This window comes from Salvelinus alpinus, chromosome 26, assembly GCF_045679555.1.
Source record: "Salvelinus alpinus chromosome 26, SLU_Salpinus.1, whole genome shotgun sequence".
Taxonomy (NCBI): Eukaryota; Metazoa; Chordata; class Actinopteri; order Salmoniformes; family Salmonidae; genus Salvelinus; species Salvelinus alpinus.
Window position 1 is genome coordinate 44,798,732 of NC_092111.1, and position 27,716 is coordinate 44,826,447.

The following is a 27,716-nucleotide window of genomic DNA, read 5'->3' on the forward strand; positions in this document are numbered from 1 at the left end:
AGAGGAGGGAGGGAGGAGAGGAGAGAGGAGGGAAGGAGAGGGGACTGGAGGGGAAGAGAGGAGACTGGAGGGGAAGAGAGGAGAGGAGACAGGAGGGAAGGAGAGGAGAGGAGAAAGGGGCGGAGAGAGGAGGGAAGAAGAGGAGAGAGGAGGGAATGAGAGGAGAGGTGAGAGGAGGGAAGGGGAGGAGAGAGGAGGGAAGGAGAGGAGACTGGAGGGGAGGAGAGGAGAGGAGGGAGAGGAGACTGGAGGGGAGGAGAGTAGAGAGGAGGGAAGGAGAGGAGACTGGAGGGGAGGAGAGGAGAGAGGAGGGGAGGAGAAGAGAGAGGAGGGAAGGAGAGGAGACTGGAGGGGAAGGGAGGAGAGAGGAGGGAAGGAGAGGAGAGAGGAGGGGAGGAGAGGAGAGAGGAGGGGAGGAGGGGAGGAGAGAGGAGAGAGGAGGGGAGGAAAGAGGAGGGGAGGAGGGGAGGGAGCAGAGGAGAGGAGAGTGAAGGGGAGTACTGTAGTACCCTTAGAGAAGGGGTCTGTTCTGACCTCTGTAGTACCCTGGTCAAACGTCCATGTTGACGCCTTGGAGACGGTGACGTAGTTGGAGCCAAAGACAACTACATTTATTGGTATCTTTTTCCCTTTTTTCTGTAAAATAATGATTTTACTTCTCCTTTTATCACAAATATACAGTTGGGAAAGTAAATATGCTTGTAGAAACACCTGTGTTTATTTATCATGCACTTTTATGAGGATAATTCTCTCCTTAAAAAAAGGGATTTACAAGCATCTCTGAATGGCATAGAGGGAAAAAGTCAGGAAGAATTACTGTTAAAGTTTTCTGGACAACCAAAGTGAAAGGGGAGTAGCAGTAAGCCATACTATACCTGTCACGGCCGTTTAAAGGACCAAGGAGCAACGTTTTGAGCGTACATACTTGTTTATTTAACGATGTCGCCAACAAAACAATAAACAACCAACCGACACGTGACGCCAACGTAGTGCTCACAGGCAACTAAACATGGACAACTACCCATAAAACCAACATGGAAAATGGCAACCTAAATAGGCTCCCCAATCAGAGACAACGATAAACAGCTGTCTCTGATTGGGAACCCATTCAGGCCACCATAAACCTACATACCCCTAGACAATGTAAAACCCCATAGATAACCAAAACCCTAGACAAGACAAAAACCCCATAGATAACCAAAACCCTAGACAAGACAAAAACCCCATAGATAACCAAAACCCTAGACAAGACAAAAACCCCATAGATAACCAAAACCCTAGACAAGACAAAAACCCCATAGATAACCAAAACCCTAGACAAGACAACCCCTGGACAATACAAAAACTAAACAAACCACCCTTGTCACACCCTGACCTAACCAAATAATAAAGAAAGCAAATATAACTAAAATCAGGGCGTGACAATACCATTATGCATCCACAATATATGTACAATCACATTATAAAACACACATTTACGGTGTGAGCCACTGCGCCACTTCAGCGGGAAACATTTCAGAAAAAAAACGTCTAAAAAATCTCCACTCAAATATCATATTCCATATTTCTGTCAAACGTCATTATTCGAGAATCGCTCATCAGTCAGTAATTTAGTCAGTCAGGGTGATGTCATCAGTCGCTTCCCGCTGACGTAATCGGCGATCGCCGGCGTTATGCCTCAGAAGCCTGCGGGTCGAACCATCATGGTCGTCATGGTAGCAGCCGTTATGCCTCAGAAGCCTGCGGGTCGAACCATCATGGTCGTCACGGTAGTCATGAGGCTCGGTCCCTTCCAGTAGTACCACTTGATGCCGTTGTAGCGAACCACGTTGGAGACGCCAGCGTAGTAGATACCGTTCAGGTTGGAGGGACCACACGCCTCAAACCACCAACCTAGAGGAGAGGGGAGAGGTCAGGAAGAGAGAGAGAGAGCAGAGGGACCACACGCCTCAAACCACCAACCTAGAGGAGAGGGGAGAGGTCAGGGGTCAGGAAGAGAGAGAGAGAGCAGAGGGACCACACGCCTCAAACCACCAACCTAGAGGAGAGGGGAGAGGTCAGGGGTCAGGAAGAGAGAGAGAGAGAGCAGAGGGACCACACGCCTCAAACCACCAACCTAGTGGAGAGGGGAGAGGGGAGAGGTCAGGAAGAGAGAGAGAGAGCAGAGGGACCACACGCCTCAAACCACCAACCTAGAGGAGAGGGGAGAGTTCAGGGGTCAGGAAGAGAGAGAGAGAGCAGAGGGACCACACGCCTCAAACCACCAACCTAGAGGAGAGGGGAGAGGTCTGGGGTCAGGAAGAGAGAGAGAGAGCAGAGGGACCACACGCCTCAAACCACCAACCTAGAGGAGAGGGGAGAGGTCAGGGGTCAGGAAGAGAGAGAGAGAGCAGAGGGACCACACGCCTCAAACCACCAACCTAGAGGAGAGGGGAGAGGTCAGGGGTCAGGAAGAGAGAGAGAGAGAGCAGAGGGACCACACGCCTCAAACCACCAACCTAGTGGAGAGGGGAGAGGGGAGAGGTCAGGAAGAGAGAGAGAGAGCAGAGGGACCACACGCCTCAAACCACCAACCTAGAGGAGAGGGGAGAGTTCAGGGGTCAGGAAGAGAGAGAGAGAGCAGAGGGACCACACGCCTCAAACCACCAACCTAGAGGAGAGGGGAGAGGTCTGGGGTCAGGAAGAGAGAGAGAGAGCAGAGGGACCACACGCCTCAAACCACCAACCTAGAGGAGAGGGGAGAGGTCAGGGGTCAGGAAGAGAGAGAGAGAGCAGAGGGACCACACGCCTCAAACCACCAACCTAGTGGAGAGGGGAGAGGGGAGAGGTCAGGAAGAGAGAGAGAGAGCAGAGGGACCACACGCCTCAAACCACCAACCTAGAGGAGAGGGGAGAGTTCAGGCGTCAGGAAGAGAGAGAGAGAGCAGAGGGACCACACGCCTCAAACCACCAACCTAGAGGAGAGGGGAGAGGTCAGGGGTCAGGAAGAGAGAGAGAGAGAGCAGAGGGACCACACGCCTCAAACCACCAACCTAGTGGAGAGGGGAGAGGGGAGAGGTCAGGAAGAGAGAGAGAGAGCAGAGGGACCACACGCCTCAAACCACCAACCTAGAGGAGAGGGGAGAGTTCAGGGGTCAGGAAGAGAGAGAGAGAGCAGAGGGACCACACGCCTCAAACCACCAACCTAGAGGAGAGGGGAGAGGTCTGGGGTCAGGAAGAGAGAGAGAGAGCAGAGGGACCACACGCCTCAAACCACCAACCTAGAGGAGAGGGGAGAGGTCAGGGGTCAGGAAGAGAGAGAGAGAGCAGAGGGACCACACGCCTCAAACCACCAACCTAGTGGAGAGGGGAGAGGGGAGAGGTCAGGAAGAGAGAGAGAGAGCAGAGGGACCACACGCCTCAAACCACCAACCTAGAGGAGAGGGGAGAGTTCAGGCGTCAGGAAGAGAGAGAGAGAGCAGAGGGACCACACGCCTCAAACCACCAACCTAGAGGAGAGGGGAGAGGTCTGGGGTCAGGAAGAGAGAGAGAGAGCAGATGGACCACACGCCTCAAACCACCAACCTAGAGGAGAGGGGAGAGGTCAGGCGTCAGGAAGAGAGAGAGAGAGCAGAGAGACCACACGCCTCAAACCACCAACCTAGAGGAGAGGGGAGAGGTATCTACTACGCTGCATCGATCATCATGTCACCAGAATAAGAGCCTGGATATTTATTATAAAGCAGCATTAAGATCATCACCAGGCTCGTTCAACAGCAGTTATGTTCATCATCATCTTTTTCATCTGTAGCCTAACAAACTGCATGGTTTTCCTGAGTTGGAGGACCACACAACACGTCATTACGTGATTCCAAGTTTTCTTCCATATGATGGTTATTATATCAACATTTCCACGTGAAAGCGTTTCCACCAACATTTCTCGCTTAATTAATTTTACCAACAAAGAAAAATATCAACACCTTGTCAAGCTCCTTTAGTTTCGTTGTCATTTGGATTGTTTTACCGACAAAAATGTTCTGTTTCTATCAGGCCTGTCATGACATGCTTTATCTGGTACGTTCTTGACTAGCGTAAAACAACTGGTTAATGAAAGAAGAAGAGGGCCTCAGAGCCTGTACCTCCAGAAGCCATCTGGGCACACTTGCAGGAGCAGCGGTCGTTGTCTCGGTCCTTGGTGCTGAACTGGGTCCCAGGGTGGGTCAGACTACTGGTGCGGCCAGCACTACCACTGAATCCCTGGGCATGGAGACTGGGAGAACGGACCAGAACAATCAACACAAATACACTGTATTTAACAACCATACTTCTGAAATGCTGGCCATGGAGACTGGCAGTGGGAGGATATTACTGCGCTAATGAGTAACTTGATGTGGAGTTCAATGTATTCATGGCTCTATGTAGTACTGTGTGCCTCCCATATTCTGTTCTGGACTTGGGGACCGTGAAAAGACCTCTGGTGGCATGTCTTGTGGGGTATGTATGTGTGTCTGAGCTTAGTGCTAGTAGTTTAAACCGACAGCTTGGTGCTTTCAACAAGTCAATACTTCTCACAAACTCAAGTAGTGATGAAGTCAATCTCTACTCCACTTTGAGCCTGAAGAGATTGACATGCGTATTATTAATGTTAGTTTTCCTTCTACGTTTAAGGTCCAGCCGTGCTGCTCTGCTCTAAGCCTATTGTAATTTTCCTAAATCCCTCTTTGTGACACCTGACCACACGACTGTACAGTAGGTAAGTTGCGACAAAACTAGGGCCTGTAGGACCTGCTTTGTTGATATTGCAGAGCATCGCTTTATTATGGACAGACTTCTCCCCATCTTAGCTACTGTTGCATCAATATGGTTTGACCATGACAGTTTACAATCCAGGGCTACTCCAAGCAGTTTAGTCACCTCAACTTGCTCAATTTCCACTTTAGATGAGGTTTAGGATTTAGTGAATGATTAGTCCCAAATTGTATCATTTTTTTTATATTCAGGACTAATTTATTTCCACTCATTCTGAAACTGACTGCAGCTCTTTGTTAAGTGTTGCAGTCATTTCAGTAGCTGTAGTAGCTGACAAGTAGTCGTCCTCATACACAGACACTCTGGCTTTACTCAGAGACTGTGGCATGTCATTAGTAAAGATTTTTTTTTTAAGGTGCCTAGACAGCTGCCCTGGGGAATTCCTGATTCTACCTGGATTATGTTGGAGAGGCTTCCATTAAGAACACCCTCTGTGTTCTGTTAACTCTTTATCCACATTATAGCAGGGGGTGAAGCCATAACACATACGTTTTTCCATAAACAGATTATGATCGATAAAGTCAAACAAAACAGCCTCCCACAATCTTTTTATTATCAATTTCTCTCAATTTCTCTCAAAATCATCAGTCATTTCTGTAAGTGCCAAACAAACATGTTGAAAACCTTTCCCTATAAGAGTACTGAAAATAGATTGTTAATTCCTTTATTCATTGTATTTGGTCAAACACATTTTTTTTTATATGGCAGATAGGAGTGGCAACATCGTCTGCTATTATCCTCAGTAATGTTCCATCCATGTTGTCAGACCCCGGTGGCTTGTCATTGTTGACAGACAACAATATGTTTTTGCACCTCTTTCGCACTTACTTTACAGAATTCTAAATTACAACGCTTGTCTTTCTTAATTTGGTCAGTTATACTTGGATGTGTAGTATCAGCATGTGTTGCTGGCATGTCATCCCTATCTTACCAATGAAACAAATCAATAGTTGGTAATATCAGTGTGTTTTGTGATGAAGGAGCCATCTGATTCAATAAATGATGGCGCCAAGTTCACCTTTTTGGTGCTCCAAAGCTTTTTACTATCCTGCATCTTCTGAGGCGTTGGCGTTTTGGTGCAAGGGGGGATGTTGACCAGAGAAAGCTCAAGAAGGGGTTGCGTTAGCAAGGGGGAGATGTTGCTGAAGAAAGTGGTGATGTTGGCAGGAAGGGGAGCTCTGGCCGGGGGAAAGACTAGGAGAGGAGGATGGGGTGTGGGCAGTGTGGGCAGTGGAAGAATGGGAGGGTGACCTGGATTGGCTAGCTAAGGAAGTGATTTAGAGATGGGGTTTAGGGTTTGGACTGTTCTGGCTAAAGGGATTGATCCTTAATAGTTACATTGGCTACAAAAGGGATTTCTTTGGATATAAGGAAGTCCTAGAGAGAATGACTATGGCTATGAGACTGCCTTAGCTACAGGGACAGATGGGAGAGGGGGCTGGCTATGGATATGAGACTGCCTTAGCTACAGGGACAGATGGGAGAGGGGGCTGGCTATGGCTATGAGACTGCCTTAGCTACAGGGACAGATGGGAGAGGGGGCTGGCTATGGATATGAGACTGCCTTAGCTACAGGGACAGATGGGAGAGGGGGCTTGCTATGGCTATGAGACTGCCTTAGCTACAGGGACAGATGGGAGAGGGGGCTTGCTATGGCTATGAGACTGCCTTAGCTACAGGGACAGATGGGAGAGGGGGCTGGCTATGGATATGAGACTGCCTTAGCTACAGGGACAGATGGGAGAGGGGGCTGGCTATGGATATGAGACTACCTTAGCTACAGGGACAGATGGGAGAGGGGGCTTGCTATGGATATGAGACTGCCTTAGCTACAGGGACAGATGGGAGAGGGGGCTTGCTATGGATATGAGACTGCCTTAGCTACAGGGACAGATGGGAGAGGGGGCTTGCTATGGATATGAGACTGCCTTAGCTACAGGGACAGATGGGAGAGGGGGCTGGCTATGGATATGAAACTGCCTTAGCTACAGGGACAGATGGGAGAGGGGGCTTGCTATGGATATGAGACTGCCTTAGCTACAGGGACAGATGGGAGAGGGGGCTGGCTATGGATATGAGACTGCCTCAGCTACAGGGACAGATGGGAGAGGGGGCTTGCTATGGATATGAGACTGCCTTAGCTACAGGGACAGATGGGAGAGGGGGCTTGCTATGGCTATGAGACTGCCTTAGCTACAGGGACAGATGGGAGAGGGGGCTGGCTATGGATATGAGACTGCCTTAGCTACAGGGACAGATGGGAGAGGGGGCTTGCTATGGATATGAGACTGCCTTAGCTACAGGGACAGATGGGAGAGGGGGCTGGCTATGGATATGAGACTGCCTTAGCTACAGGGACAGATGGGAGAGGGGGCTGGCTATGGATATGAGACTGCCTTAGCTACAGGGACAGATGGGAGAGGGGGCTTGCTATGGATATGAGACTGCCTTAGCTACAGGGACAGATGGGAGAGGGGGCTGGCTATGGATATGAGACTGCCTTAGCTACAGGGACAGATGGGAGAGGGGGCTGGCTATGGATATGAGACTGCCTGAGCTACAGGGACAGATGGGAGAGGGGGCTGGCTATGGATATGAGACTGCCTTAGCTACAGGGACAGATGGGAGAGGGGGCTTGCTATGGATATGAGACTGCCTTAGCTACAGGGACAGATGGGAGAGGGGGCTGGCTATGGATATGAGACTGCCTTAGCTACAGGGACAGATGGGAGAGGGGGCTTGCTATGGATATGAGACTGCCTTAGCTACAGGGACAGATGGGAGAGGGGGCTTGCTATGGATATGAGACTGCCTTAGCTACAGGGACAGATGGGAGAGGGGGCTGGCTATGGATATGAAACTGCCTTAGCTACAGGGACAGATGGGAGAGGGGGCTTGCTATGGATATGAGACTGCCTTAGCTACAGGGACAGATGGGAGAGGGGGCTGGCTATGGATATGAGACTGCCTTAGCTACAGGGACAGATGGGAGAGGGGGCTTGCTATGGATATGAGACTGCCTTAGCTACAGGGACAGATGGGAGAGGGGGCTGGCTATGGATATGAGACTGCCTTAGCTACAGGGACAGATGGGAGAGGTGGCTTGCTATGGATATGAGACTGCCTTAGCTACAGGGACAGATGGGAGAGGGGGCTGGCTATGGATATGAAACTGCCTTAGCTACAGGGACAGATGGGAGAGGGGGCTGGCTATGGATATGAGACTGCCTTAGCTACAGGGACAGATGGGAGAGGGGGCTTGCTATGGATATGAGACTGCCTTAGCTACAGGGACAGATGGGAGAGGGGGCTTGCTATGGATATGAGACTGCCTTAGCTACAGGGACAGATGGGAGAGGGGGCTGGCTATGGATATGAGACTGCCTTAGCTACAGGGACAGATGGGAGAGGGGGCTTGCTATGGATATGAGACTGCCTTAGCTACAGGGACAGATGGGAGAGGGGGCTGGCTATGGATATGAAACTGCCTTAGCTACAGGGACAGATGGGAGAGGGGGCTTGCTATGGATATGAGACTGCCTTAGCTACAGGGACAGATGGGAGAGGGGGCTGGCTATGGATATGAGACTGCCTTAGCTACAGGGACAGATGGGAGAGGGGGCTTGCTATGGATATGAGACTGCCTTAGCTACAGGGACAGATGGGAGAGGGGGCTGGCTATGGATATGAGACTGCCTTAGCTACAGGGACAGATGGGAGAGGGGGCTGGCTATGGATATGAGACTGCCTTAGCTACTAGGGACAGATGGGAGAGGGGGCTTGCTATGGATATGAGACTGCCTTAGCTACAGGGACAGATGGGAGAGGGGGCTGGCTATGGATATGAGACTGCCTTAGCTACAGGAACAGATGGGAGAGGGGGCTTGCTATGGATATGAGACTGCCTTAGCTACAGGGACAGATGGGAGAGGGGGCTGGCTATGGATATGAGACTGCCTTAGCTACAGGGACAGATGGGAGAGGGGGCTGGCTATGGATATGAGACTGCCTTAGCTACAGGGACAGATGGGAGAGGGGGCTTGCTATGGATATGAGACTGCCTTAGCTACAGGGACAGATGGGAGAGGGGGCTTGCTATGGATATGAGACTGCCTTAGCTACAGGGACAGATGGGAGAGGGGGCTTGCTATGGATATGAGACTGCCTTAGCTACAGGGACAGATGGGAGAGGGGGCTTGCTATGGATATGAGACTGCCTTAGCTACAGGGACAGATGGGAGAGGGGGCTGGCTATGGATATGAAACTGCCTTAGCTACAGGGACAGATGGGAGAGGGGGCTTGCTATGGATATGAGACTGCCTTAGCTACAGAGACAGATGGGAGAGGGGGCTGGCTATGGATATGAGACTGCCTTAGCTACAGGGACAGATGGGAGAGGGGGCTTGCTATGGATATGAGACTGCCTTAGCTACAGGGACAGATGGGAGAGGGGGCTGGCTATGGATATGAGACTGCCTTAGCTACAGGGACAGATGGGAGAAGGGGCTTGCTATGGAGGTGTTTGGCCCTGGAGAAGATGCTTCCTTGGCCTAGGAACACAAGGGAAAGAGTTGGATGCCTTCCTTGGTTGGTTGGACGGATGGAAGAAATCGCAAAGTAATTGGGTGACCCGACTGCTCCAGAGAAGGGGTTGCATTGGCCTAAAAAAAGGCTGGATAAGGGTTGCGTTGTATGGAGAAGAGGTTACATTGGCCAGAGAACGCTCAAGAAGGAGATGCCTTGGCCGAGTGCGGCCTGCATCGGCTGGGTAGAAGCCTAGCACAACAGGCCTCTGGCTGGGGTGATCCCTACGTAAACCCAACCCTGAGGAGGAGGACCAGATGTTCACAGCATGATAATGAACCTAGCACATAATCAGCGAGGTGAGACGGAGTGCTGCTCAGCAGTAGTTGGCAAAAGAGCTGACAGCTCACCAACACTAGCACCATTCAGAGTAGGATGAATATAGCTCCTAGAAACAGATCCATTTTGCACCGGCTTAATGGGTAAAGTTAGGATTTTAGGTTATTTAAGGATGATCCTGGAACTAAATGTAAAGTTAACTTAATTACTTCCGGTGCTATACAAACTTCTACACTAACGAGCATTTCGTTTCACCACAAAAAAATGTACCTTGTCAAACACATCCGGCCTTTTTCAAACACTTCATCAAAGTCCACTTCATCTACACTGAGACTCAACTGTTAATGGATCTGTACCTGTCAATCACATTCCTCTTTTTTGAGGCACTTCTGAGTTGAAACAATCCGTTAGTTATCTCAGGTTGGGCTTTAGTAGTGGAGAGAGAGATACCACCACAGGGCTTTAGTAGTGGAGAGAGAGATACCACATCAGGGCTTTAGTAGTGGAGAGAGAGATGCCACCACAGGGCTTTAGTAGTGGAGAGAGAGATACCACCACAGGGCTTTAGTAGTGGAGAGAGAGATACCACATCAGGGCTTTAGTAGTGGAGAGAGAGATGCCACCACAGGGCTTTAGTAGTGGAGAGAGAGATACCACCACAGGGCTTTAGTAGTGGAGAGAGAGATACCACCACAGGGCTTTAGTAGTGGAGAGAGAGATACCACATCAGGGCTTTAGTAGTGGAGAGAGAGATACCACCACAGGGCTTTAGTAGTGGAAAGAGAGATACCACCACAGGGCTTTAGTAGTGGAGAGAGAGATACCACCACAGGGCTTTAGTAGTGGAGAGAGAGATACCACATCAGGGCTTTAGTAGTGGAGAGAGAGATGCCACCACAGGGCTTTAGTAGTGGAGAGAGAGATACCACCACAGGGCTTTAGTAGTGGAGAGAGAGATACCACATCAGGGCTTTAGTAGTGGAGAGAGAGATGCCACCACAGGGCTTTAGTAGTGGAGAGAGAGATGCCACCACAGGGCTTTAGTAGTGGAGAGAGAGATGCCACCACAGGGCTTTAGTAGTGGAGAGAGAGATACCACCACAGGGCTTTAGTAGTGGAGAGAGAGATACCACCACGTGGCTTTAGTAGTGGAGAGAGAGATACCACCACAGGGCTTTAGTAGTGAAGAGAGAGATACCACCACATGGCTTTAGTAGTGGAGAGAGATACCACATCAGGGCTTTACTAGTGTAGAGAGAGATACCACATCAGGGCTTTAGTAGTGGAGAGAGAGATACAACCACAGGGCTTTAGTAGTGTAGAGAGAGATACCACATCAGGGCTTTAGTAGTGGAGAGAGAGATACCACATCAGGGCTTTAGTAGTGGAAAGAGAGATACCACCACATGGCTTTAGTAGTGGAGAGAGAGATACCACATCAGGGCTTTAGTAGTGGAGAGAGAGATACCACCACAGGGCTTTAGTAGTGGAGAGAGAGATACCACCACAGGGCTTTAGTAGTGGAGAGAGAGATAACACCACAGGGCTTTAGTAGTGGAGAGAGAGATACCACCACATGGCTTTAGTAGTGGAGAGAGATACCACATCAGGGCTTTACTAGTGTAGAGAGAGATACCACATCAGGGCTTTAGTAGTGGAGAGAGATACCACATCAGGGCTTTACTAGTGTAGAGAGAGATACCACCACATGGCTTTAGTAGTGGAGAGAGATACCACATCAGGGCTTTACTAGTGTAGAGAGAGATACCACATCAGGGCTTTAGTAGTGGAGAGAGAGATACATCCACAGGGCTTTAGTAGTGTAGAGAGAGATACCACATCAGGGCTTTAGTAGTGGAGAGAGAGATACCACATCAGGGCTTTAGTAGTGGAGAGAGAGATACCACCACATGGCTTTAGTAGTGGAGAGAGAGATACCACATCAGGGCTTTAGTAGTGGAGAGAGAGATACCACCACAGGGCTTTAGTAGTGGAGAGAGAGATACCACCATAGGGCTTTAGTAGTGGAGAGAGATATACCACATCAGGGCTTTAGTAGTGGAGAGAGATATACCACATCAGGGCTTTAGTAGTGGAGAGAGAGATACAGCCACAGGGCTTTAGTAGTGGAGAGAGAGAGACCACATCAGGGCTTTAGTAGTGGAGAGAGAGATACCACATCAGGGCTTTAGTATTGGATAGAGAGATACCACATCAGGGCTTTAGTAGTGGAGAGAGATATACCACATCAGGGCTTTAGTAGTGGAGAGAGAGATACGACCACATGGCTTTAGTAGTGGAGAGAGAGATACCACATCAGGGCTTTAGTAGTGGAGAGAGATATACCACATCAGGGCTTTAGGAGTGAAGAGAGAGATTAAACATCAGGGCTTTAGATGTGGAGAGAGAGTTACCACATCAGGGCTTTAGTAGTGGAGAGAGAGATACCACATCAGCGCTTTAGTAGTGGAGAGAGAGATACCACATCAGGGCTTTAGGAGTGAAGAGAGAGATACCACATCAGGGCTTTAGTAGTGGAGAGAGAGATACCACATCAGGGCTTTAGAAGTGGAGAGAGAGATACCACATCAGGGCTTTAGTAGTGGAGAGAGAGATACCACCACAGGGCTTTAGTAGTGGAGAGATAGATACCACCATAGGGCTTTAGTAGTGTAGAGATAGATACCACATCAGGGCTTTAGTAGTGGAGAGATAAATACCACATCAGGGCTTTCGTAGTGGAGAGAGAGATACAACCACATTGCTTTAGTAGTGTAGAGAGAGAGACCACATCAGCGCTTTAGTAGTGGAAAGAGAGATACCACATCAGGGCTTTAGGAGTGAAGAGAGAGATTAAACATCAGGGCTTTAGATGTGGAGAGAGAGTTACCACATCAGGGCTTTAGTAGTGGAGAGAGAGATACCACATCAGCGCTTTAGTAGTGGAGAGAGAGATACCACATCAGGGCTTTAGGAGTGAAGAGAGAGATACCACATCAGGGCTTTAGTAGTGGAGAGAGAGATACCACATCAGGGCTTTAGTAGTGGAGAGAGAGATACCACATCAGGGCTTTAGGAGTGAAGAGAGAGATACCACATCAGGGCTTTAGTAGTGGAGAGATAAATACCACATCAGGGCTTTAGTAGTGGAGAGAGAGATAGCACCACAGGGCTTTAGTAGTGGAGAGAGAGATACCACATCAGGGCTTTAGTAGTGGAGAGAGAGATACAATCACAGAGCTTTAGTAGTGGAGAGAGAGAGAGCACATCAGGGCTTTAGTAGTGGAGAGAGAGATACCACATCAGGGCTTTAGGAGTGAAGAGAGAGATACCACATCCGGGCTTTAGGAGTGAAGAGAGAGATACTACATCAGGGCTTTAGTAGTGGAGAGAGAGATACCACATCAGGGCTTTAGTAGTGGAGAGAGAGAAACCACATCAGGGCTTTAGTAGTGGACAGAGGACCACCTGGGAGTGGATATTTGTTTGACCTGCCAGGCACGGCCACGTGCTGCTGCTGACTGGTTGGTTTCATATCAAATGGCACTCTATTCCCTACATAGTGCACTATGGTCCCTGGTCAAAGATAGTGCACTATGGTCCCTGGTCAATGATAGTGCACTATAGTCCCTGGTCAAAGATAGTGCACGCTGTAGGGAATAGGTTGCCATTTGGGATGCAGATTGTGTTCCTGTTTTTCTCAGCTGGAAGGGGATGCCTCAGGGGCAGCGGTAGCTGCAGCGATGGAAAGAGAGATGGAGACAGAAAAGCGGCAGCTTGCCCACTGCTACAGCTCATCACTGATGATGTTCTTCAAGACAGACCACACGATCTACTCTTCCTTTCTTTCTACCCGGCGATAAAGAAAAGCAAAGTTAACGTGTGAATAATGGTGGATGATTTGACAGAGTGGAGGGATTTACATCGCAGGCTTAAGGAAGTCTGAAAGGGAAGAATTCCCACGCAATTATGCCTTTCAGAAACAAAACTCTTTACTAAAACTCTCCCCAGAATCACTTCCGTTTAGTTTCTGATTCTAATCTGATTGTGACACGGCTCTACGAGACTCACATTCCAGAAGGAATGGAACACGGAAGGTAATTCAAAGTCAAACCCATCAGATACATTTTAATAACATGATCAGATAAAATCTCACTTACTGGAAGTGGCTGTTTAACATGATTTTAACTACGATTAACATGTAAGAGAAAATATTTTCTTTTTTTTTTAAATATGGACTTCGTTCCCTATGAACCCTTATTCCAACCGCAAGGTGCTACAGAGGGTAGTGCGTATGACACAGTACATCACTAGGGCCTAGCTCCCTGCCATCCAGGACCACTAAAAAAGGACCCTGAAAAGGTTTTACCCCCAAGCCATAAGACTTCTAAACTGCTAGTTAAATAGTTAACCAAATAGCTACCCAGACTATCTGCAGTGACCCTTATTGCCTTAATTATTTTAACTCATCACATCACATCACGCTGTTACTGTCTATTATCTATCCTTTACTCCTACCTACAGTACACTGCTGTTACTGTCTAATATCTATCCTGTTGTCTAGTCACTTTACCCCTACCTACAGTATACTGCTGTTACTGTGTATTATCTATCCTTTACCCCTACCTACAGTATACTGATGTTACTGTCTATTATCTATCCTTTACCCCTACCTACAGTATACTGCTGTTACTGTCTATGATCTATCCTTTACCCCTACCTACAGTATACTGCTGTTACTGTCTATTATCTATCCTTTACCCCTACCTACAGTATACTGCTGTTACTGTCTATTATCTATCCTTTACCCCTACCTACAGTATACTGCTGTTACTGTCTATTATCTATCCTTTACCCCTACCTACAGTATACTGCTGTTACTGTCTATTATCTGTCCTTTACCCCTACCTACAGTATACTGCTGTTACTGTCTATTATCTATCCTTTACCCCTACCTACAGTACATTTACATTTTACATTTAAGTCATTTAGCAGACGCTCTTATCCAGAGCGACTTACAAATTGGAAAGTTCATACATATTCATCCTGGTCCCCCCGTGGGGAATGAACCCACAACCCTGGCATTGCAAGCGCCATGCTCTACCAACTGAGCCACACGGGACCACAGTATACTGCTGCTACTGTCTATTATCTATCTATTATCTATCCTTTACCCCTACCTACAGTATACTGCTGCTACTGTCTATTATCTATCCTTTACCCCTACCTACAGTATACTGCTGCTACTGTCTATTATCTATAATTTACCCCTACCTACAGTATACTGCTGTTACTGTCTATTATCTATCCTTTACCCCTACCTACAGTATACTGCTGTTACTGTCTATTATCTATCCTTTACCCCTAACTACAGTATACTGCTGTTACTGTCTATTATCTATCCTTTACCCCTACCTACAGTATACTGCTGCTACTGTCTATTATCTATCCTTTACCCCTACCTACAGTATACTGCTGTTACTGTCTATTATCTATCCTTTACCCCTACCTACAGTATACTGCTGTTACTGTCTATTATCTATCCTTTACCCCTACCTACAGTATATGTACATACAGTATCTACCTCAATTACCTCGTACCCCTGCCCATTGACTCAGAATTGGCACCCTGTGTATATAGCCAAGTTATCGTTACTCATTGTGTATTTATTCCTTTGTGTTTCTCTCTGCATCGTTAGGAGTAAGCATTGCACTAGTAGTCTACACCTGTTGTTTACAAAGCATGTGACAAATAAAATGTGATTTGATTTGACTTCTAGCTCTTGGCCGCCACTATGGAAGGGTGTATTGCATGCTGGTACCTGTAGTTTTTGTTCTCTGCATCTATATAGAAGTGATTGTAGTGAGAGTAAGCTTCGTTCCCCTCAGCATCCTTCAGCTGCACCTGGAGACTGTACTCTTGTGAGCTGGTCAGCAGGTGGATGAGGTCATTTCCTGCCCAGTACTCTCCCGAGGGATCCCCAAAACCCTGCATCAGGTACGGTGAGAGAATGAGGACAAACTGAACGAAGGGTCATATGAAAAACTGTCACTTGAGGGTAAATATGACATTAACAGAGATATGTTAAGATACAATGTCACTTCAGAGCGACAAATGACATCAACAGAGATATGTTAAGATATAAATGTCATTGTACCTTTGAGAGGAATGAAGAGGGATAATGTGAGTGAAGAGTTAAATGATTTTGACTGAGGAAAGTGAATAAGCAAATGTTAACATCTTGATAATTCCTGACAATCTTTGACCTACTACTGACAGTTAGTCCCTGTATTGCTTGACACTGCAATGTCGTAACCCGGAGCTCGACTAAATTACATTACTATTCTGCTCCTGAATGTACTAGCCCAGGACATGGACACAATGTAAGTCACCCAATTTATGTCCCCCCTGACTGCCTCTGCTGATCCTACAGCTATTGTATGAAGTAATCATGTGCCTATGAACTAGATTTATACTGTTAGCACTAAGCCGGTGTGCCCTAGTAGGAAGTTCACTGTTTGCAGCTCACCCTGCACTAACATAAATAACCTGAGCATGTCTACCTCTGCTAAGCTTCCCAGTAAAGCAATAAAATCATGTAAGAATCCCAGAAGAAAAGTGCTCAAAATATCCCACGTTAACATATGTGGCTTAAGAATCAAGGTTAATGACATCAATAATTTACTAATAACAGATGACATTTATATTCTGAAACTCATTTAGTTGATAACTTTTCTGATAAAGTGGTAGCAATACAATTTTATAACATTTACAGAAAAGACAGAAATGCCAATGGTGGAGGTGTTGCTGGTTATATTCAGAACCACATTCCTGTAACGTTTAGAGAGGATCTCATGTTAAATACTGTTGAAGTAATATGGCTACAGGTTCATCTGCCTCACCTAAAGCCCATTCTGGTGGGAAGCTGCTCTAGACCACCAAGTGCTAACAGTCAGTATCTGGATAACGTGTGAAATGCTTGATAATGTATGTGATATCAACAGAGAAGTATATTTTCTGGATGATTTCAAAATTGACTGGCTTTTATCAAGCTGCCCACTCAAGAAAGAGCTTCAAACTGTAACCAGTGCCTACAACCTGGTTCAGGTTATCAGTCAACCTACCAGGGTATTTACAAACAGCACAGGAATAAAATCATCAATAACTATTGATCACATCGTTACTAATGCTGCAGAAATGTGCAAAACAAATCCATGGGATGTAGTGATCACAATATAGCAGCCATATCTAGGAAAACCACAGTTCCAAAGGCTGGGCCTAATATAGTGTACAAGAGGTCATACAAGAAGTTTTGTAGTGATTCATATGTTGATGATGTAAAGAATATTTGCTTTTGTGTGGTGTGTAATGGGGAGTAACTGTCACACCCTGGTCTATTTCACCTGTCCTTGTGCTTGTCTCCACCCCTTCCAGGTGTCACCCATCTTCCCCATAATCCCCTGGGTATTTATACCTGTGTTGTCTGTCTGTGCCAGTTTGTCTTGATTTGTCAAGTCAACCAGCGTGTTACTCTGTGGGCCTGATTTTTCATTTTCTCTGTTTGCTAGTCCTCCCGATTTTGACCCTTGCCTGCCTTGACTCTGAACCCGCCTGCCTGACCATAATGCCTGCCTGACCATTCTGCCTGCCCTGACCTCAAGCCTGCCTGACCATAATGCCTGCCTGACCATTCTGCCTGCCCTGACCTCAAGCCTGCCTGACCATAATGCCTGCCTGACCATAATGCCTGCCCTGACCATGCTGCCTGCCCTGACCATTCTGCATGCCCTGACCATGCTGCCTGCCCTGACCATGCTGCCTGCCCTGACCATACTGCATGCCCTGACCATGCTGCCTGCCCTGACCATGCCCTGACCATACTGCATGCCCTGACCATACTGCATGCCCTGACCATGCCCTGACCATGCTGCATGCCCTGACCATACTGCATGCCCTGACCATGCTGCCTGCCCTGACCATGCTGCCTGCCCTGACCATGCTGCCTGCCCTGACCATTCTGCCTGCCTGACCATGCTGCCTGCCCTGACCATACTGCCTGCCCTGACCATACTGCATGCCCTGACCATTCTGCCTGCCCTGACCATTCTGCCTGCCCTGACCATGCTGCATGCCCTGACCAAATAAGTCTGGCTGCACAACCGATTGGCAAACTTATTGCAAATTGAGAAATCATTTGACTAAACTGAAAAAAAGAAGAAACTACACGATCAAACAAAGATAAATGAAATAAAGAATGATAGTAAAAAGCTTTGGAGCACCTTAAAACTTATTCGGGCTAGGGGGCAGTATTTTCACGTCCGTATGAAAAGCGTGCCCAAAGTAAACTGCCTGTTACTCAGGCCCAGAAGCTAGGATATGCATATAATGGTAGATGTAGATAGGAAACACTCTGAAGTTTCTAAAACTGAATAATGTCTGTGAGTATAAAATAACTTATTTGGCAGGTGAAACCCCGAGCACAATCCAACCAGGGAAAAAATTATTTGAGGTCATTGTGTTTTTCCATATTTCAATGGGAATCCTGATTATTTAGGGCCCAGATTGCAGTTCCTATGGCTTCCACTAGATGTCAACAGTCTTTAGAAATTAGTCGATGTTTTTCTTTTGAGTAATGAAGGAGTAGTGCTGCTCTTTGTACGTGTCACTCTGAAGGGCTTTAGTCTTTTGTTGCTCGTGAACAGGAGCGCACTCTGTGTTATTTTTCTTTGGTATTGGAAACAGATTATCCCATCTTAAATTTTATCATTTATTTACATTTTAGGATACCTGAGGTTGGATTAGGAATGTTGTTTGAAATGTTTGGACCAAGTTTACAGGTAACTTATTAGATACTTTGTAGTCATATTGGGCGAGTTGGAACGGGTGTATTTCTGAATCAAATGCGCCAAATAAATTTACATTTTGGGGATATAAAGAAGGAATTTATCGAACAAAACAATCATTCATTGTGTCACGGAGACATTTGAGATTGCAAAAAGATGAAGATCTTCAAAGGTAAGGCATTTATTATATCGTTATTTCTGACTTTCGTGTCGCACCTGCCTGGTTGAAAGTGGTTTTCATGTTCATGTTGTCATTTTGTATGCGGGGCGCTGTCCTCAGATAATCGCATGGTGTGCTCTCGCCGTAAAGCCTTTTTGAAATCTGACACCGTGGCTGGATTAACAAGAAGTTAAGCTTTATTTTCATTGTATTACACTTTTATTTTCGTGAATGTTGAATATTTAAATTTCTGTAGTTTGAATTTGGAGCTCTGCAATTTCAATGGATGTTGTCAAATCTATCCCGCTAACAGGATTCGAGCGGGATTCGCGCTTAAGGGAGCTATAAGAGGTTAACTTCACTAGGGTAGGGGGCAGCATTCAGAATTTTGGATGAAAAGCGGCACCAAATTAAACTGCCTGCTACTCAGGCCCAGAAGCTAGGATTTGCATATAATTGGTAGATTTGGATAGAAAACACTCTAAAGTTTCCAAAACTGTTAAAATAATGTCTGTGGGTAGAACATAACTGATATGGCAGGTGAAAACCTGAGTAAAATCCATCCAGGAAGTGGGAAATCTGAGGTTTGTAGTTTTTCAAGTGATTGCCTATCCAATATACTGTGTCTATGGGGTCAGATTGCACTTCCTAAGGCTTCCACTAGATGTCAACAGTCTTTAGAACGTTGTTTCAGGCTTCTACTGTGAAGGGGGTGCGAATAAGAGCTATTTGAACCAGTGGTCTGGTTGAAAGCCTTTAGTTTAGTCACGCGCGCGACCGTGGGCACGAGCTCCGTTCCCTTTCATTTTTAAAGACAAAGGAATTGTCCGGTTGGAATATTATTGAAGATTTATGATAAAAACATCCTAAAGATTGATTCTATACATCATTTGACATGTTTCTACAAACTGTAATGGAACTATTTAGACTTTTCGTCTGGACTTAGTGCCCGCGCATTGTGCATTTGGATTACAGGACTAAACGCGCAAACAAAAAGGAGGTATTTGGACATAAAGATGAACTTTATCAAACAAAACGAAAATTTGTTGTCTAACATGGAGACCTGGGAGTGCCATCAGATAAAGATCATTAAAGGTCAGAGATTCATTTTAATACTATTTCTGACTTTTGTGAGCCCTCTTCTTGGCTGGAAAATGGCTGTATGGGTTTCTGTGGCTAGGTGCTGACCTAACATAATCGCATGGTGTGCTTTTGCAGTAAAGCCTTTTTGAAATCGGACACTCTGGTTGGATTTACAAGAAGTTTATATTCAAAATGGTGTATAATACTTGTATGTTTGAGGAATTTTAATTATGGGATTTCTGTTTTGTTTTTAATTGGCGCCCTGCAATTTCACTGGCTGTTGTCGAGATGAGACGCTACCGTCCCACTTGTACCAGAGAGATACATTCTCTCTCTGTGGTCTCTGGCTGGCACAGCCGTTGTCTGTTATTGCTCTTACGTGAACGTGAAGATATGAATGAGGTCTGGGAGTGTTTATTATCTGGCCAGAATGCTTGATATTACCGTAACGTTGGACTAATGTTGGTTAAACATTGTGTGGTCAGTTTGGGCAGTCAAACATTCAACACACACACACACACACACAAACATACTGTACAGACACACACACAGACACACACAGACACACACAGACACACACAGACACACACAGACACACACACACACAGACACACACACACACAGACACACACAGACAGACACAGATGCACACAGACACACACAGACAGACACAGATACACACAGACAACACGACACACACAGACACACACAGAGAGACACAGACACACACACACACACACACACACACACACACACACACACACACACACACACACACACACACACACACACACAGACAACACGACACACACAGACACACACATACAGACACACAGACACACAGATGCACACACACACACAGACACACACACAGACACAAACACACACAGACAGACACACAGACACACAGACACAGACACAAGTTATTTTCACTCTACAGAGGCCCATACTCCCACGCTCCAACTGGGGCCAAATATTTATCATCCACTTGTGAAAATACTCTTCCTAAAAAATTATTTGAAAATCTCTTTTGCGCTGTGGTGGCTGTCCTCTGAGTATTACATTTCTCAACCGAACTGTGGCGATTCAATCAACAACACAGAGCAGAACCTCTCGTATCCTCAGACTGTAATTTAAGTCAAGGATCTCAATGAGAAACATTAATTTCCGTGTGTAGTTTCTGTTTATCATGACTGTTGACGGCAGTGAGAACATTAAAGATAGGTTTGTGTTGAGTATTGGACAACACTGTTAATGAGTCCCAAATGGTGCCCTATTCCCTATGTAGTGCACTACTTTAGACCAGAGCCCTATAGAACCCTATTCCCTATATACTGCACTACTTTAGACCAGAGCCCTATAGAACCCTATTCCCTATATAGTGCACTACTTTAGACCAGAGCCCTATAGAACCTTATTCCCTATGTAGTGCACTACTTTAGACCAGAGCCCTATAGAACCCTATTCCCTATGTAGTGCACTACGTTGGACCTGAGCCCTATGGACCCCTATTCCCTATGTAGTGCACTACGTTGGACCTGAGCCCTATGGCACCCTATTCCCTATGTAGTGCACTACGTTGGACCTGAGCCCTATGGACCCCCAGCACTCCACATGGTGGGCTCTCCTGACCAAATCAGAAAGGTCAGTCGGTCTGAATTGACTGATGTGAGTGTATGATCTCAGGGTGTATGAGGGGAGTATGTGATGTGTGAGGGGATCAGAGTGTGTGTGTGTGTCTCTAATGTGTGATGATTGTGTGTGGGGGTCGGACACAGACAGGGAGTGACAGAGAGAGTGCAGGTGAAACAACAGAACAGGGAGTGTCGTAGGGGAACAAGGGGTGACGGCCTATCAAAACATCCAGGGTCACAGATCTGTCTGTATCCCACGCCTCCCCAATCCTAAACCCTGTCCAACCCTCTGTCTGTATCCCACGCCTCCCCAATCCTAAACCCTGTCCAACCCTCTGTCTGTATCCCACGCCTCCCCAATCCTAAACCCTGTCCAATCCTCTGTCTGTATCCCACACCTCTCCAATCCTAAACCCTGTCCAATCCTCTAATGACTGGAAGCTCCTGCCTAGTCAGAGTGATGAATTCAGGACCACTGCCCCTCCTGATCTGACATAACACTGCCCCTCCTGATCTGACATGTTATAACACTGCCCCTCCTGATCTGACATAATGTTATAACACTGCCCCTCCTGATCTGACATAATGTTATAACACTGCCCCTTTGATTCAGAGATCTTGCTTTTGAATTACAATCACAAAAAAATTGCCCAAACTAGATAGATTACATTCTACCAGACACGCTGAGAGTTTCCCCGTGTTCAAATACTGGGGTGAAACAGGTCTGACTTCATGAACACAAATGATATTAGATATTTTACTGACATCCAGGAAAATACCCTGTAAACATGTTCTACTGGTGTTGAGATGAACGTTGTCTAAAATATTCTTCCTTAACAGACACTCCTGCCTCGTGGTCAACTATTTCAATGAAAACCAGAAGAGGTCTCCGCTGACAATGACCTACCAAAGAAGACTTCTAGTGAACATACCATCTTGTGTTAAGTTCTAGTGAACATACCATCTTGTGTTAGGTTCTAGTGAACATACCATCTTGTGTTAGGTTCTAGTGAACATACCATCTTGTGTTAGGTTCTAGTGAACATACCATCTTGTGTTTAGGTTCTAGTGAACATACCATCTTGTGTTTAGGTTCTAGTGAACATACCATCTTGTGTTTAGGTTCTAGTGAACATACCATCTTGTGTTTAGGTTCTAGTGAACATACCATCTTGTGTTTAGGTTCTAGTGAACATACCATCTTGTGTTTAGGTTCTAGTGAACATACCATCTTGTGTTAGGTTCTAGTGAACATACCATCTTGTGTTAGGTTCTAGTGAACATACCATCTTGTGTTTAAGTTCTAGTGAACATACCATCTTGTGTTTAGGTTCTAGTGAACATACCATCTTGTGTTAGGTTCTAGTGAACATACCATCTTGTGTTAGGTTCTAGTGAACATACCATCTTGTGTTAGGTTCTAGTGAACATACCATCTTGTGTTTAAGTTCTAGTGAACATACCATCTTGTGTTAGGTTCTAGTGAACATACCATCTTGTGTTTAAGTTCTAGTGAACATACCATCTTGTGTTTAGGTTCTAGTGAACATACCATCTTGTGTTAGGTTCTAGTGAACATACCATCTTGTGTTTAGGTTCTAGTGAACATACCATCTTGTGTTTAGGTTCTAGTGAACATACCATCTTGTGTTTAGGTTCTAGTGAACATACCATCTTGTGTTAGGTTCTAGTGAACATACCATCTTGTGTTTAGGTTCTAGTGAACATACCATCTTGTGTTTAGGTTCTAGTGAACATACCATCTTGTGTTTAGGTTCTAGTGAACATACCATCTTGTGTTTAGGTTCTAGTGAACATACCATCTTGTGTTAGGTTCTAGTGAACATACCATCTTGTGTTTAGGTTCTAGTGAACATACCATCTTGTGTTTAGGTTCTAGTGAACATACCATCTTGTGTTTAGGTTCTAGTGAACATACCATCTTGTGTTTAGGTTCTAGTGAACATACCATCTTGTGTTTAGGTTCTAGTGAACATACCATCTTGTGTTTAGGTTCTAGTGAACATACCATCTTGTGTTAGGTTCTAGTGAACATACCATCTTGTGTTAGGTTCTAGTGAACATACCATCTTGTGTTTAGGTTCTAGTGAACATACCATCTTGTGTTTAGGTTCTAGTGAACATACCATCTTGTGTTTAGGTTCTAGTGAACATACCATCTTGTGTTTAGGTTCTAGTGAACATACCATCTTAGTGTTGGCTACCACGGGTTCTAGTGAACATACCATCTTGTGTTTAGGTTCTAGTGAACATACCATCTTGTGTTAGGTTCTAGTGAACATACCATCTTGTGTTAGGTTCTAGTGAACATACCATCTTGTGTTAGGTTCTAGTGAACATACCATCTTGTGTTTAGGTTCTAGTGAACATACCATCTTGTGTTTAGGTTCTAGTGAACATACCATCTTGTGTTTAGGTTCTAGTGAACATACCATCTTGTGTTTAGGTTCTAGTGAACATACCATCTTGTGTTAGGTTCTAGTGAGCATACCATCTTGTGTTAGGTTCTAGTGAACATACCATCTTATGTTTAGGTTCTAGTGAACATACCATCTTGTGTTTAGGTTCTAGTGAACATACCATCTTGTGTTTAGGTTCTAGTGAACATACCATCTTGTGTTTAGGTTCTAGTGAACATACCATCTTGTGTTTAGGTTCTAGTGAACATACCATCTTGTGTTTAAGTTCTCTTGAACATACCATCTTGTGTTAGGTTCTAGTGAACATACCATCTTGTGTTAGGTTCTAGTGAACATACCATCTTGTGTTTAGGTTCTAGTGAACATACCATCTTGTGTTTAAGTTCTAGTGAACATACCATCTTGTGTTTAGGTTCTAGTGAACATACCATCTTGTGTTTAAGTTCTAGTGAACATACCATCTTGTGTTAGGTTCTAGTGAACATACCATCTTGTGTTTAAGTTCTAGTGAACATACCATCTTGTGTTTAGGTTCTAGTGAACATACCATCTTGTGTTTAGGTTCTAGTGAACATACCATCTTGTGTTTAGGTTCTAGTGAACATACCATCTTGTGTTTAGGTTCTAGTGAACATACCATCTTGTGTTTAGGTTCTAGTGAACATACCATCTTGTGTTTAGGTTCTAGTGAACATACCATCTTGTGTTTAGGTTCTAGTGAACATACCATCTTGTGTTTAAGTTCTAGTGAACATACCATCTTGTGTTAGGTTCTAGTGAACATACCATCTTGTGTTAGGTTCTAGTGAACATACCATCTTGTGTTTAGGTTCTAGTGAACATACCATCTTGTGTTTAAGTTCTAGTGAACATACCATCTTGTGTTTAGGTTCTAGTGAACATACCATCTTGTGTTAGGTTCTAGTGAACATACCATCTTGTGTTTAGGTTCTAGTGAACATACCATCTTGTGTTAGGTTCTAGTGAACATACCATCTTGTGTTTAAGTTCTAGTGAACATACCATCTTGTGTTTAAGTTCTAGTGAACATACCATCTTGTGTTTAGGTTCTAGTGAACATACCATCTTGTGTTAGGTTCTAGTGAACATACCATCTTGTGTTAGGTTCTAGTGAACATACCATCTTGTGTTTAAGTTCTAGTGAACATACCATCTTGTGTTAGGTTCTAGTGACCATACCATCTTGTGTTTAGGTTCTAGTGAACATACCATCTTGTGTTAGGTTCTAGTGAACATACCATCTTGTGTTAGGTTCTAGTGAACATACCATCTTGTGTTTAGGTTCTAGTGAACATACCATCTTGTGTTTAAGTTCTAGTGAACATACCATCTTGTGTTTAAGTTCTAGTGAACATACCATCTTGTGTTAGGTTCTAGTGAACATACCATCTTGTGTTTAGGTTCTAGTGAACATACCATCTTGTGTTAGGTTCTAGTGAACATACCATCTTGTGTTTAAGTTCTAGTGAACATACCATCTTGTGTTTAGGTTCTAGTGAACATACCATCTTGTGTTAGGTTCTAGTGAACATACCATCTTGTGTTAGGTTCTAGTGAACATACCATCTTGTGTTAGGTTCTAGTGAACATACCATCTTGTGTTAGGTTCTAGTGAACATACCATCTTGTGTTTAGGTTCTAGTGAACATACCATCTTGTGTTTAGGTTCTAGTGAACATACCATCTTGTGTTTAGGTTCTAGTGAACATACCATCTTGTGTTAGGTTCTAGTGAGCATACCATCTTGTGTTAGGTTCTAGTGAACATACCATCTTATGTTTAGGTTCTAGTGAACATACCATCTTGTGTTAGGTTCTAGTGAACATACCATCTTATGTTTAGGTTCTAGTGAACGTACCATCTTGTGTTTAGGTTCTAGTGAACGTACCATCTTGTGTTAGGTTCTAGTGAACATACCATCTTGTGTTTAGGTTCTAGTGAACATACCATCTTGTGTTTAGGTTCTAGTGAACATACCATCTTGTGTTTAGGTTCTAGTGAACATACCATCTTGTGTTTAAGTTCTAGTGAACATACCATCTTGTGTTAGGTTCTAGTGAACATACCATCTTGTGTTAGGTTCTAGTGAACATACCATCTTGTGTTTAAGTTCTAGTGAACATACCATCTTGTGTTAAGTTCTAGTGAACATACCATCTTGTGTTTAGGTTCTAGTGAACATACCATCTTGTGTTAGGTTCTAGTGAACATACCATCTTGTGTTTAGGTTCTAGTGAACATACCATCTTGTGTTTAAGTTCTAGTGAACATACCATCTTGTGTTTAAGTTCTAGTGAACATACCATCTTGTGTTAGGTTCTAGTGAACATACCATCTTGTGTTTAGGTTCTAGTGAACATACCATCTTGTGTTAGGTTCTAGTGAACATACCATCTTGTGTTTAAGTTCTAGTGAACATACCATCTTGTGTTTAAGTTCTAGTGAACATACCATCTTGTGTTTAGGTTCTAGTGAACATACCATCTTGTGTTAGGTTCTAGTGAACATACCATCTTGTGTTTAGGTTCTAGTGAACATACCATCTTGTTTTTAAGTTCTAGTGAACATACCATCTTGTGTTTAAGTTCTAGTGAACATACCATCTTGTGTTTAGGTTCTAGTGAACATACCATCTTGTGTTTAGGTTCTAGTGAACATACCATCTTGTGTTTAGGTTCTAGTGAACATACCATCTTGTGTTTAAGTTCTAGTGAACATACCATCTTGTGTTTAAGTTCTAGTGAACATACCATCTTGTGTTTAGGTTCTAGTGAACATACCATCTTGTGTTAGGTTCTAGTGAACATACCATCTTGTGTTAGGTTCTAGTGAACATACCATCTTGTGTTTAGGTTCTAGTGAACATACCATCTTGTGTTAGGTTCTAGTGAACATACCATCTTGTGTTAGGTTCTAGTGAACATACCATCTTGTGTTTAAGTTCTAGTGAACATACCATCTTGTGTTAGGTTCTAGTGACCGTACCATCTTGTGTTAGGTTCTAGTGAACATACCATCTTGTGTTTAAGTTCTAGTGAACGTACCATCTTGTGTTTAGGTTCTAGTGAACATACCATCTTGTGTTTAGGTTCTAGTGAACATACCATCTTGTGTTAGGTTCTAGTGAACATACCATCTTGTGTTTAAGTTCTAGTGAACATACCATCTTGTGTTAGGTTCTAGTGAACATACCATCTTGTGTTTAGGTTCTAGTGAACATACCATCTTGTGTTAGGTTCTAGTGAACATACCATCTTGTGTTTAAGTTCTAGTGAACATACCATCTTGTGTTTAGGTTCTAGTGAACATACCATCTTGTGTTTAGGTTCTAGTGAACATACCATCTTGTGTTAGGTTCTAGTGAACATACCATCTTGTGTTTAGGTTCTAGTGAACATACCATCTTGTGTTTAAGTTCTAGTGAACATACCATCTTGTGTTTAGGTTCTAGTGAACATACCATCTTGTGTTTAGGTTCTAGTGAACGTACCATCTTGTAATCCTTCCATCCACGGTGGAAATCCACAGCTCCGTCTCTACGATGCTGCAGCACGGTCCAGCCCCCACCTCTCGTCTTCATATCACAGAACACCTGTGGAGGTAAACCCACTTCTGGTTACAGAACAGCTGAACAGGTAAACCCACTACTGGTTACAGAACACCTGTAGAGGTAAACCCACTTCTGGTTACAGAACACCTGTAGAGGTAAACCCACTTCTGGTTACAGAACAGCTGAACAGGTAAACCCACTTCTGGTTACAGAACAGCTGAACAGGTAAACCCACTTCTGGTTACAGAACACCTGAACAGGTAAACCCACTTCTGGTTACAGAACAGCTGAACAGGTAAACCCACTACTGGTTACAGAACACCTGAACAGGT

General features: G+C 44.9%; 1 protein-coding gene across 1 annotated transcript in view; it reads right to left on the reverse strand.

Moving 5' to 3' along the window:
- Positions 1–709: 709 nt before the first annotated feature.
- The window catches only part of LOC139555344 (angiopoietin-2-like), a 133,909-nt gene continuing 106,902 nt past the window's right edge, over positions 710–27,716 (reverse strand). The window contains exons 7-10 of the mRNA XM_071369059.1: positions 27,325–27,426; positions 15,474–15,640; positions 4,119–4,249; positions 710–1,893 (exon numbers count right to left, since the gene is read on the reverse strand). Of these exons, the coding sequence (XP_071225160.1) occupies positions 1,733–1,893; positions 4,119–4,249; positions 15,474–15,640; positions 27,325–27,426 (561 nt within the window). The 3' untranslated portion in view covers positions 710–1,732. The remainder of the gene's footprint in view (positions 1,894–4,118; positions 4,250–15,473; positions 15,641–27,324; positions 27,427–27,716) is intronic.